The 12,590-nt window shown below is 39.6% G+C and overlaps 1 protein-coding gene across 1 annotated transcript in view; it reads right to left on the minus strand.

Moving 5' to 3' along the window:
- Nucleotides 1-12,590, minus strand: part of ryr1b (ryanodine receptor 1b (skeletal)) — a 72,716-nt gene that overhangs the window by 17,824 nt on the left and 42,302 nt on the right. The window contains exons 67-85 of the mRNA XM_087795154.1: nt 11,902-12,032; nt 11,509-11,829; nt 10,507-10,747; nt 10,352-10,439; nt 9,674-9,766; nt 9,373-9,387; nt 6,732-6,902; nt 6,365-6,424; nt 6,157-6,291; nt 5,498-5,610; nt 5,327-5,423; nt 5,147-5,256; nt 5,035-5,086; nt 4,386-4,466; nt 1,858-1,957; nt 1,613-1,692; nt 1,375-1,451; nt 1,234-1,307; nt 764-781 (exon numbers count right to left, since the gene is read on the minus strand). Of these exons, the coding sequence (XP_087651280.1) occupies nt 764-781; nt 1,234-1,307; nt 1,375-1,451; nt 1,613-1,692; nt 1,858-1,957; nt 4,386-4,466; nt 5,035-5,086; nt 5,147-5,256; nt 5,327-5,423; nt 5,498-5,610; nt 6,157-6,291; nt 6,365-6,424; nt 6,732-6,902; nt 9,373-9,387; nt 9,674-9,766; nt 10,352-10,439; nt 10,507-10,747; nt 11,509-11,829; nt 11,902-12,032 (2,057 nt within the window). The remainder of the gene's footprint in view (nt 1-763; nt 782-1,233; nt 1,308-1,374; nt 1,452-1,612; nt 1,693-1,857; nt 1,958-4,385; nt 4,467-5,034; nt 5,087-5,146; nt 5,257-5,326; nt 5,424-5,497; nt 5,611-6,156; nt 6,292-6,364; nt 6,425-6,731; nt 6,903-9,372; nt 9,388-9,673; nt 9,767-10,351; nt 10,440-10,506; nt 10,748-11,508; nt 11,830-11,901; nt 12,033-12,590) is intronic.

A 12,590-nucleotide genomic window follows, 5' to 3' on the forward strand; every position in this document is an offset into this window, starting at 1 on the left:
ATTTAAGATCAAGATTTTTATTAGGGAAAATCAAATGAAAAAACAAGTTTGACTTCAAAGACCATTAAGAGGAGCATCAATGTTAAAACAAAAATATATGTAGTGAATGATTGTGGACACTCTTTTTGAAATACCAACTTTACCTGAATAAACTGAAAAAACTTACCTTTAAAGTGAATTGTACCTTTTACACAGAATATATTACTTCAATAATGTACATTTAAGAAAGATTTTTGTGTGCGCCCATGATGAATTTCTCACACACATTTTCAAATCCTACCAAACAAGTTATAACGCAACCAATAATTTAGTGAATTTTGACGTCAATTATTTACTTACTTAATAAAGGTTCATAAATGAAATTGCTTGCGCATTTTTAGATTAATTTAGCTTTATAGCTAATAATACAAACATAACCGTCTACCAAAAACTGAATGAATCGCAAGTTCTTCTCGAATTAAAAAAAATGAAATTGGTTATTGTAGTGATTCATTGAAGCCAAAAAAGGCATCAACTCGGATCATTTGACCTGCATTTCCATCCTAATGGTAATCCAGGTGAGTTACAGTAGATCTGTGAGTGAAAACTCAAGGAGGAAACAGAAACTTTATATTCAAAGTTTCTGTTTCCAGGACCTCAGGTATGAAACGAAAAGCATTTCACAGCAATACAACAACTAGTGAGGTAAACTGGAGCTGGAGAGGTCAGAGAGGACAGGGAGGAGGAAAAGGAGAGAGAGACAGAGGAGGAGGGAATCATTTACCACGTTCTAGCTTCTTATCTGAAAACCAGCAACATGATGGAATGAGGAGGGTAAAGGAGTGAAACAGGAAGTTTGAAGTGGGAGAGAGAAGGACAAAGAGACTCAATGATGTTGCCAATGCCAGTAAATTAACATTTTAAATACAAATCCAGTAATGAAACCACTGTAAACACTGAGGGAAAAGAGTCACCACTGTGTTGATCTAAATGTCATTTTAGCAACTCATGTGTTGACCCAAATAACGTCATGCATTGTTACCAAGTAAAACAGGTAAAAAATGTCACTAAACAAGTGAAGGACAATATGATCTAAAATTGTTCTCAGCACCTAATGCCTCCATTCTTTTCTTAATCACTTATGAAACAGGAACAACAGGTTAATTTCCAAATATGGACTTAAACTGAAACACAAATATGTAGCCTGAGCTTTCCCAAAATCAAGCCTAATTCCAGTCGACCGTTGACACTTACTTGTGCCTTCTTCTGAAACCATTCCAAGTCCCTCTGCCTTATTCTGCCTCTCAAAAGCATTCAGGTCCAGAACGCTGTGAACCAAAATCAGCAGTGAATATTGTCCCTTGTGTCGTTCAATCAAGATAAAGAGAAACAAACCTGCAGGTCTGCATCAGAGCCTGGACGCTCAGGAAAAATCCCACATCCTTTTTATCCTTCAGGTAGTCCAGCATCCTCTGCACAGAGACAAACACTTTCAGCTTGTTTCTCTTTGGCCATTTCCAAGCAGTAAGTTGGTTCTTATCCAAGATACGTAGATGATTTCAGGATCTTACAATGAACCATCTTTTTCTTTAAAAGTTGAAAATGAAGACTAACGCGGGTGGTCCTCACATACCTGCTGCACATCACAGTTGCCTCCATTGAGGATGGAGATTCCCAGTTTTAGAGTAGAAGAAACCATGGCCCCTGGTTCACCTGCCACAATCACAGTTACATAACATCATTACTAATAATAAAGCATTTTAATGAAAATAAAATATTATTCTAATAAACTTTTACATTATTTTTAAAATTAAATTGATGTATTATTTGTATTTTTTAAAGAGCGATTTCAAATGTGTGTGTTTGGGTCACAGGCACCTTTGCAGGCGCTGATCATCTGCAGAACCATCTCTGCAGCCCCTCGGTCGTGCAGGCGAGACTGCTGGTACAGAAGCCGCTGTTTCTCCATCTCCTTGTCCTGCCGGGCAGAGAGCACGAGAGACTCGGCTGAAAGCCTGCAGACACACACTGCACTGCCCCCCACACACACTCTCTTTCTCGACACACTCGTCCACTTATTTTTGGAACACAAGCAGAGCTGGTGCCTTACCACCTGGGGAGGCTCCACTCCAAGTCCCACATGGCATTCTGAGCTCACCTGGTTTTAAAACTCTGAATCATATGTATTATTAGGAGGGCAAAAAATCATAAATGAAGGTAGAAAATAAATTGGAAGAAAAAGAAACAGGGATACATTTGTAAATATGAATGGACATAAAGTTTCCATACTTTTGTTTCTGTTAATCTTTCAGAATATATTCCCACTTTTGGTTCAGAATTATGGCCCGCATATTATCTTTTACTCATTGGACACTAGCGTGACATGAATCACCAACAAAAGTGGAAATAAATATGAAAATATAAACATAAATAAAAGTAGATGTACTGAATATTTCTCTTTGTTCTTGTTCTTATTTTATTTTGATTTATTTTTTATGAAAAATTGCTGTGAAAATTGCTGTATTTTCTGTGGCTATTGGAAAAAACAATTTCCCGAGGAGACCTCTTGAGGGATCAATAAAGTTTTACCTTACCTTACCTTATTCCACAAAATAACTTAAGTATTTTGTTTGATATAATGGCTGAAAAGAGAACTAGAAGATAACTTTTAGATCGTTTTGGTTCTTGTTGTGAGTGCTAAGATGTGTTTCATCATATAAAAACTAGACTGCAACTCTTTCACACACTCACACACTCTTCCACTGTGTGTGTGTTAGTGACGGTTTTTACGTTATTCCAGACAACTTCCAGAGGCGACAGGATTCGGTGGCAGAACAACAATTCACACCAACACTCTCGGGAGCATGCACAGGACGTCCTGCCTCACGCTTTTCATTATAATGAGCATCACAAAATGACAAAGTAACATTCATAACAGTTGCAAACACATCATCACAGTAAAACCCAGAGTCCCCGCCCCCCTCCCTCATGATCTGAGCCGATGTTTTCGGCGTGTGACGTGGTGAGCTGCTGTGTGTGAGATAAGGAAGTTTACGGCTGTCTGTGCAGGAGAGGTAGACCTATCCACGTGTTTGATTCCAAGTAAAGAGCAACAAAATCAAAGAGTCTGCAGTTGTTATCTGGGCAGGAGAACAGCAGTCAGGTTAGAGGGTGAGTGAAGGAGGAAAGAGGTGCGGTTCATCCTCGGCATTCAAGAAGTACAAATGTTGAAAATGTTGATGTGTCAAACTTAAGTGGATGAAAAGGTCTCCATGAAAGTTGGATCCGAGTCGGTTATGAAAGAGTATAATCTATGGCTCACTCTATGAAATAGGGGCCATTTCCACCTGTGACCTGAATGCAAAATTAATTATTTATATTATTGTGGATAGTGGTCATATTTCATAGAGCACAGGTTGATATTTACCACCCCATAACAGACAAGAAAAACTCAATTGTTTCACACCAAATAAATGTTTTCCTGTCTTATAAATTGATATGAAAAATTACCTTTTGTCCTTTCATGATATTTCAACCTTAACAAAGACAAAAGTGTTAAAGGGTGGAAAATGTTACCTCACTGAGACTAGCACAGTTAGCCACTAGCTAAGCTAGCAAGCACAGCATCACTATAAATGTCCTTCACTTTAATTTAAAGTTAAATACATCTATCTATCGTTTTTTGTAAGTTAAACAGTATGTAAATAAATAATGTCCAATTGCGTGGCAACTTCTCTGCTTGAGCCATTGAGCGATGTCACTTGAAGAATCAGTGTCTTTGTAAAAGCTAAAGTAGAGAACGCAAGTGTTTTACTCCTTGTTCAATTGTGTTTGACACGACTGATTTAGCACGTCAGCAGTCAGCCGTAACATTTCCTTGGAAAGGGTATGGAGACTTTTAAACTGAGTGGCCATAACATTATGTCTATAGGTGAAAAATTTCTTGAGTCACAAACACTGTGGCAGGAAGTGGCCTGAAAGTTTTCAGCTACACATGAGCGAGGTAGTCATAATGTTGTATCAGATCAGAGTCAATGAGAATAGGTCTGAATATTGTAATCTGAATATCACAATGTGATGGAAATGCCCGGGATCATGCGGGGATGCAGTCGACGTGAGTTTCATTTTGTTGTCTTTAGTCGCTTCGTCTCTCTGCGCCCAGCTCATGCACTTTTCACCATGTGACCCGACCCGGGGGCCGGCAAAGGCATGCACAGGTGAGTCCACCGGAGCGGGAGGTGGACGGTTGGTGTGAGTGGAGGACGGGAAAGAGAGGAAAAGAAGATGTAATGAAAGAAGTGTGTAGAAGTGGGGGGGAGGGTGCCGGGTGTGAGGATGTGGTGTGGCCGTTCAGGAGCTGCTTCTTGGCTGACTCCCATTACTCCCTCCCCCTGGTCCCCCCATACCATCTCTGTCTGCCGCACCTCAAAGGATGGCTCGTCCCCCTCCTGATCTCCCCCTTCGTCCTCCTCACCAATGTGGCAGCTCTGAGGGTCAAAGACACAACCAGAGTTAGTAACATCAGAGTTAGAACTCAAAACTAAATGTTGGCTAAGTCTTATAAACTTAAAACAGTTGTGGAATACAGTGGTCAGTGGTTTATTGCAGTGGGTTCTGTTCTGCGAAGTGGTTTCTGTATAATCTTTCACTATTCAAATACATCATACATACATACATCTTAATCTAACAACGTTTTCATAACTTGCAAACTCAATATTGCATATAGGCAGTGACTTGAAGAGCTCTCATAACCTTGACAACCATTTACAGCTGTCGATCTCTTTAGACAACATAGAAGTAATAGAGAATAAGTAGCTTTGTCCTTGCGTGTTTTAATTATTGTCACTCTTGACTCACGTGAACATGAGTCAGGACTATGGTTGGTTACTTGTTTTTATTATTACAATTGCTATATGTGTATAACATAGTTATTAATACATTTATATGACATTAAATGTATTCATAAAACTTTTCAGAAAGAGCACAGATGGTAAATAACCATATTTGTCCACTAAGCAGTGCTCATAATAATTAAAGTGTGGTTCAATGTCTTACCTTTGCCATGATGTCAGCATATGACATGTAGAGATGATCGACATCAAGTTTCCTGCAACAGATACGGCAGCAGTGAGACGCCGCACATCACAGGAGACAGGAGAAGTCGTACAGTTTTTCTGTGAGTGCGGTGCGACTGAAGTGAAGGATCAGCTGATGAAGGGGGTCAGGCTTCAGCTCTGTCTCCTCTTCCTCCTCCTCCCCTTCTTCCTCCAAAGCTTTCTGGTTGTGCCGCACATTGAACAGGGTCATTTTTTATGCTGCACATGGAATCCTACGCATGGACACTCACAGACAAGTCGTCAATCATCTTGTCCTCAAACGAGTAGCCCTCTGTCTCCAGCCAGTTCCTCTTGTAGGCGTCCAGAAACATGTTGGTGGCTCTGTGTCTGTAAGGTTCATTTACTCTGCGTGAGATTTTTTTAAAGCTGGCGGGGATTTTAAAAAACATGATGAGGTTTACGTTGGGATGTTGTACAGCGGCGTCATCCTGAAACAGGCCACCACGGCTCTGCGGCGCTGCTTGGACAGAAGCTTGTGCCAAACCATCTTCTTCGACTTGAAGGGATGTTCAGTCTGAAGCCCAAGGAAAACAAATTCACATGAAAATGGCCACAACCAACATATCCACGAAGCAATCAGTGTTACTATCAGAATCCTAATTAAGAATCTAAAATTCATATGAATGACCTACAAAATAAAAGTCAATGTAAGGTTTAGTGTGAAAATGTTGAGAATGTTTTGGACTCACATTGTCTTAATAAAAAAACTTTATCAAACAATTCTAGATATGTAAACAATTAATTACCAGTTAAACTTTAGAATATTTTTTATAACATTTTAATAAACATATATTTTTAAGTCGTTTTTTTTGATGACCGCAACATAAGTTTCAGTATATCCAAAAATAAATAAAGGAAGTTTTAATAGGCCACATCTGATCTACTTTTATCTACACAAGGAGTTTACATACTTAAAACTGTAATCTCTCAGCTTGATGTCAACGATGTAAATCATATATCTTAAATATACCATTAAAGAATTAAAGTAGCAAATGTTACATAATCAAATCAGAAGATTTCTCTTAAATTTTCCATGAAAACACAATTGGAAGACACTCACCACTTCAATGTGATAAAGAACCGCTGACACCTCCTGAACCCTTTTCACTACTTTCTCAGGGTCTTCTGCATCTTCGGCTTTCCCCGACATCTCCTTGTAGAGGGACATCTGCCAACGCATGGCTGGGTCTTCCTCCTGAACAGGAAATCCCAATACGATGAAGAGCATGTAGAGTGTTGGTAATGAATGGGTAAAAACTTTCTCTTACTTTTCCCTGCATGTGCAGATTGTTGTTCAGGAACTCTCTCACTTCTTCATCTGTGTCTTTCTACACAAGAGGAGAGAGAGAAAACATTTTGTTCAGCATCGTGGTGAACACAGTCATTGGGACTAAGATAACGAAACAAACTGCCTTCTATATCGGAGAATCAATTACATTGTTTCCTTAGTCAGCAAAGTTATTTTGGACGCTTTTGCTTTTTTAAAAATAAACATCTGTCAATCATGACCATTAAGGTTTGGTAAAGTGATTTAATTTTAGACGTAAAACATCTCTGAATCTGACCAGCCGCACCAGGCATGTGTCTGAATCTTCAGGACTTTGGCAAAAGATGTGTTTGTTACCATCACAGTACCAGAGAGTATCTGATCTTGGCCAGGTTGATGAGCTCCTGGTCGGCGGGCGAGCACATGTTGAGGCCGATGGGAAGCATCTTCTTCAGCGCCGCCACAATCAGAGACGTCTGCACGGAGTAGCGATCCCCCCGTCGCTTTTTCTTGGTACGTTCCTGCTCTGAGCCGCCAGACTAAAAAGACAAATGAAGATTTATTCTGGTCCGTAGTACTTACTTATCCACTTTCACACCAGCAGCCGCTGGATCCACTTCCAAAACCAGCCATGTGATCATGACCGCAGGGGTTCATCCTGAGTAGCAACACAACATGCTGACGTGGAGGAATCATCAGCTACGACTAGACCGACAACTCTGGAGGGTCAAAATGCAGCCTGGCTGTTAGTAGAGCAGTGGTCAGAAGTCAGGGATGTCCCACTACCTCCTCACTGGACAGAACATGGAGCAGCACAAGAAACAGACCTGACGTATTCTCACACACCCCTGTCCTGGTGCTTCAGGTGAGGTCCTGAGGTTGTTGAGCAACGCAAGAGTCTCTCTGGTGAGCTACAGCAAGAACCGTTGATTTGGGTGATTTTATGGTGTCAATGAATGAGAGCGAAAGTCTGGTTAGTAGGTAAAGTAATGCGGCCCTGTTGGCCTCAAGAGGACCTCTGACATTGGAGGCGCCGACTTCCAAGACTGGGAAGTGGTTTTGAACCACAGACCAGACTTAAGATAAGTGTGTGTTTATCAACAAGTGTCTTTCAGTTATTATAGGTATATATATAGCTATATATAGGTATTTTTTATTTATTTAAAACCATACCAGGATTAACAAGATAAGCATTCTTGTTTTGGATTTTTGTTCACTTTGGATTGGAACCAACTAATGGCAAAATAAAAATTTAATTCATTTTAAATTTACTTTTTCCTCCTGAAATTCTGAATTACAGACATTTAACATTGTTTAAATCGTTTTAAACAAAAGTTTCACGTAATTTAACCCCAAAACAATACTGACAGAACTTGACTAAATCTGAAGGATTTTACTTTACATTTAGGACCATCATATCAAAACAACACAAGATGTAAATGTAATTTGAAGTGTCACGACTTGCGAGTATCCCAAGATTCAAATATTATATTTATGTTAGGTCCAGGCTCTAACTGTATGGGCTTCATTTCTTTTTTAAATAAGAAAATTATTTTAACACCTTTACAGAAAAAAAAAGATTCATCCCTATGATTTGGTACGAACACTAGTAGATATACTCATGATGAATACAAGAAAAATCAAATAGAGAGTAAAGTTTAATTAAAATTAAGCTGTTGTTTTTTACTATATAACCTTTATTGTTAAAAAAAATACACATTGCATAATTTAACACATAGAAGTTCCACAAATACTGATTGAAAAAAATTCTAAACTAGTTTCTCATTTTAAGTGTACTGTGCTCGTTATTGAGGTTTATTAAGTAATATTTAGTCAAATTATTTTTATCTAAAGAATTGTATTTATATCTGGCAATCTTATATCCAAACTGTATCAAAAATGTTTTGAGCCTTTTTAAGTAATAATATATCACTACATAGGCAGATAACTTTGCTAGTATTGGACAACGTTTAACTACAATATAGTATTTTGTCTATTTTAATGTTTGTTTTGAAAGGGATTGCTTTCGTTGTCCACCTGAAAAGGTAGAGCAAATTCAGGAGACAAGGCCCTCAACCGAGGGCAGGAAATGAACACAGAAGCTGAAGGGGATCCAAGCGACAAGACTGGAGGACAACAGGGGACGAAGAACGTGTCCTTCAGACACAGTCCAGAGACAAACGGTTGATTAATCAGAAGATGATGGCACTCGGCTGATTCAGAGACAACTGGGCGCCATAGAATCGGTCATGTGACTACCAACTACAGCAAAGAGCTTTCATCAAGCCACCCCAGGCCCCGACACACACATGCGCATCATTCACACACAAACACACACACACACATCAGTGACAAACACTCACACATCAATGACAAACACACGCAGCTGTACAACAATGTTCAGTATCTGAAACAAAACTGGACAAAAGATTCAGAACCAGCAGTTATGTGAGACGGATGAGTTGTTCTTTGGTTTGAATCACAAGACAAACAAGTTAAACAAAACTAGCACTTGTTTAACAACTTCTCAGCTTGTATTTCCATACAATTTCAACAATGTACTTCTTCAAACCAGAAACTAGGTTTACACTTTTGGATAGTTATTGAGTGGGTCAAGAAATCTATATAAAGGACTCCCATAGACAGAAGTGGAGACAGACAGAAGTAGATACTGTAGAATGTTAAAGAAACAAACAGAAGTTGACAGAATGTTAGGGAGATGGACAGTGATAGAGAAAAACAACAGATTACAAGAAATTTTACTCTCCAGAAGGTTTACACAAACACACAAACACACACACAAACATACAGAAACACACACTCACGTACAGCAACACACACAAACATACTTCAATCATTCTTGTTGTATTCACATGTGTGTGTGTGCATCTGTGTGTGCATGTGAGACTGTCACGTGTGGTGGTCCGAGGTGGAGCTTGATGAAAATGCCTCCCCAAACTGAGGGTGCCATGCGGTCAGCACAGCGCTCGTGCACAAACACAGTCTAACCTCTCCGTCTCCGGCCTAGTGGGCCAGGGTGGCGCCCCAACACAGGACATGAGGAGAGAACACAGTTAGCGACAGGTCTGCCTCAACACTGTACACTGGTCAGGTCGTTTCCTGCTCTACCTTCCTGTCATTCCCAGGAATTTGACAGCGGAGGGAAACAATCTGCTTGATATCTTACAAACACGTCTAACATCATGGTGTGAGTTAGTGCAGCATTAATGGTCTGTTAATAGATGGCTCCAGGTGGGAAGGAAGTGATTGTGAAACGACGTATGTGGAGGTGTATGAGGTCCACTCTCACCTTGCTCATCTTGCTCTTACTGTCAGCCGTGAGGAAGGACATGTTGTTGATTTCGTTCATGACCACAAAGTTCTGCTCCTCTCGCTTGAAGTTCTGAAGCAACAAAACAACAATTGGAGTGACCGCACAAGTCAATATTATAAATAAATGAGGATTTTGAACCATCGACTATCGTTATTTATATTTCCTGTAAAGCAAAGATGACATTGATGACAAAATCAATAGTCCGACAATTATAGAAGTATATCAGTGTCATGAGGATATTGAATGGTTTGAATTTAAAATGTATTGTTAAAAAAAATGTTTATTGATATTTTGTCCTTGTTCTTAAGCATTGATCTATTGAATAAATAATTAAATAATCTACATCTAAAAAAGATTGACTTTGTTTTAATTGAATAATTTGAATAATTAAAGGTTGAATTTGTTTTATTTAATAAAATCATTTGTTAATTCGACACACACATTCATATATTTTTTACAAATATAGTTTTAAAGTCCAGTTCCACAAATTCAGAAATACATTTTCTAAATAAAATTAGGTTTAGCTTTTTGAATTCAATACAAAAATGTTGATAACATAACATTGAAAAAACCTCACAAAAAGTCTAAGTTTTAACATTTAAAAGGTTTGATGGTGAGATGGCCCCGAATTATTCAAACATGCAACATACTTACATGGGACTTGGACCAGAAGATAAAGACCTCCCCAATCATTCTAAAGAGTTCTTCTGCATCTGGATCAGGACAGGTCAGCCAGCGGGCCCTGCAGACAGTTTATGTTTGTGTGCAATTTTCTACTTAATTTTATAATGTTGACAGAAAATTTTTACCGGTTATTGTCCACATAGCGGATCAGCAGTGGGTACAGGGCGTACAGGTCCCGACACAGCACGGCAAACTCGTCTCTGATGGTTCCGTTCTCACTGTCCACTTCGGTTTTCCCTTCCATTCGCAGCTGGTCCTCCTCGGCCACGACCTTCCCGCAGCGCTTCTTCAGCTTCTCCATGGTGGGGATGAAGTGGGACTTGAGCATCTCCGGCAAAGCCCTGCTGACGATGGGCTGCGCAAACACTGCACGACAACAGGCAAAAAAGAAATAGGAAGTCAGAATACAAGCCACATTTTTCTAATTTCAATCGACTTATCCTATCTAGAAAATTAAACCACCATCTGAAAGCAGAGAATATTTGACTCACAATTGGAATAAACCCAAACAGAGACCAGATAAATGTGAAGATGCAAAAAGTTATGCAGAAATCTCAAGCACGATTTGATTTGAAATCCATATGATAAACGTGATTTTTTAAATAATGGAGCTAAAACACTTAAAACACAGCTTAACAGATGTGCATTGATGAGTTCACAAGGAGGGAGTGAGACAAACAGAGAGAGTGTGAGAGCAAGTTGCAAAGCAATTTTATTTTAGTGAGAAGGCTAGATTACCACATGTTTGAGTCTTGCTGACAAAGATAATGAATAAATATTAATTTCAGTTTAGGAATGTTTCAAGGCTTATCACAAACACCTGGACACTACAACCAAGAGAATTACAAAAGTCCAGGAGTGATGGTTTGTTATTGTAAATATGTCAAATAGTTTAATTTCATCATCTCAGATTGATTATTCATGTCACTTAATGTTAGAAAGCTTTTCTTCAAGATGTTATTCAAGAGGTAAGGACTCACAATAATGTTGAATAAAGGCAGATATTCAACATTCTGAACTCCCTTATGACACATATTCAATATTTTATAAAAAATAAAAAAAATGTAATCCTTAATGAGTTATTGAAGCTAGTTGACTTGGTCTCTTCGGGTGAAGTTTCCACTGACCTGCCAGCCTCTTCATCCAGGAGGCCTCGTCGATGCCCAGATTGTTGACCACTATTTTCATGATGCTGCCCAGAAGCTGGTTGAGCTGCTCTGAGGTGACCGAGGTGCACAGCTGACCGTCCATGTCGGGGAAGTTCTCCAGGCCTCTTTCCCACCAGCGCGGCAGGTAGTTACACAGCATGGGCAGAGTGATCTCGATCACGTGGGGCATCTCTGTGTAGCGGGCGCCAGACTCTGCCAGGTCGTGGATCTCCTTCATCAGGACCTCTAGCTCTGGGATGTCCGGGCAGAGCTCCTCCACCTGGTTGGGAAGGCCCAGGACTGGTGAAAGAGAGGACCTGACTCAGTAAGGAACATTGGTGGTTTGGGTCGTAGAGCGGGACAGAATCGTACTTGTTCGCTCTCTGGGAGTCTTGGTGGTGTAAACTGAGAAGGAGTTGTACTCGTTCAATGTCGGTTCCAGGAAGGCTACCGGCATTGCTGCTGCCAGGTGAGCCAGACACTCGCCCAGAGCCGGACGCTGCCTGTTGAGGGAAAGAGTCGAGTTAACCGCCATCCCACATTTTGACCACACGGTTCACAGGAACAGGATAGAGAAGAAAATGTAGTACAGAATTAGATATTCGATATTATATTGGGACTGTTGTAGGCGAGTAAGAAGTAAGGAAATCCAAAAAGTGTGATCATAGCACATTATCCACCCTTGGTTGTCTCTGGGTCAAGATGAACGACCTCCACCACTGCTTACGTATGTATGGAATCCAGGAAGGTCGTTTATCTTGACCCGGAGACAACACAAGGGATACCACAAACACAAGGTTTAAAGGGCTTGTTTTACTATATACTACTTCCAATTTTATTTCAGGATTCTTGATATAAAAACATTTATATTGGTATGGTAAATATTTAGGTAAAATCGTTAAGCACATATCAAACACAAACACAAAATATGTGTTTTAAAAATGTGTAATTAATTTCACATTTCTATTGATGATAAAAATGGGAAAGAACTCAAAGGGACAATCAGGTCATGATAATAGTAAGTTAAACTCGGAATTTAATTTAGTAATGAAATGGAAAGA

Source organism: Callionymus lyra, chromosome 7 (genome assembly GCF_982586985.1).
Source record: "Callionymus lyra chromosome 7, fCalLyr1.hap1.1, whole genome shotgun sequence".
NCBI classification, from domain to species: domain Eukaryota; kingdom Metazoa; phylum Chordata; class Actinopteri; order Syngnathiformes; family Callionymidae; genus Callionymus; species Callionymus lyra.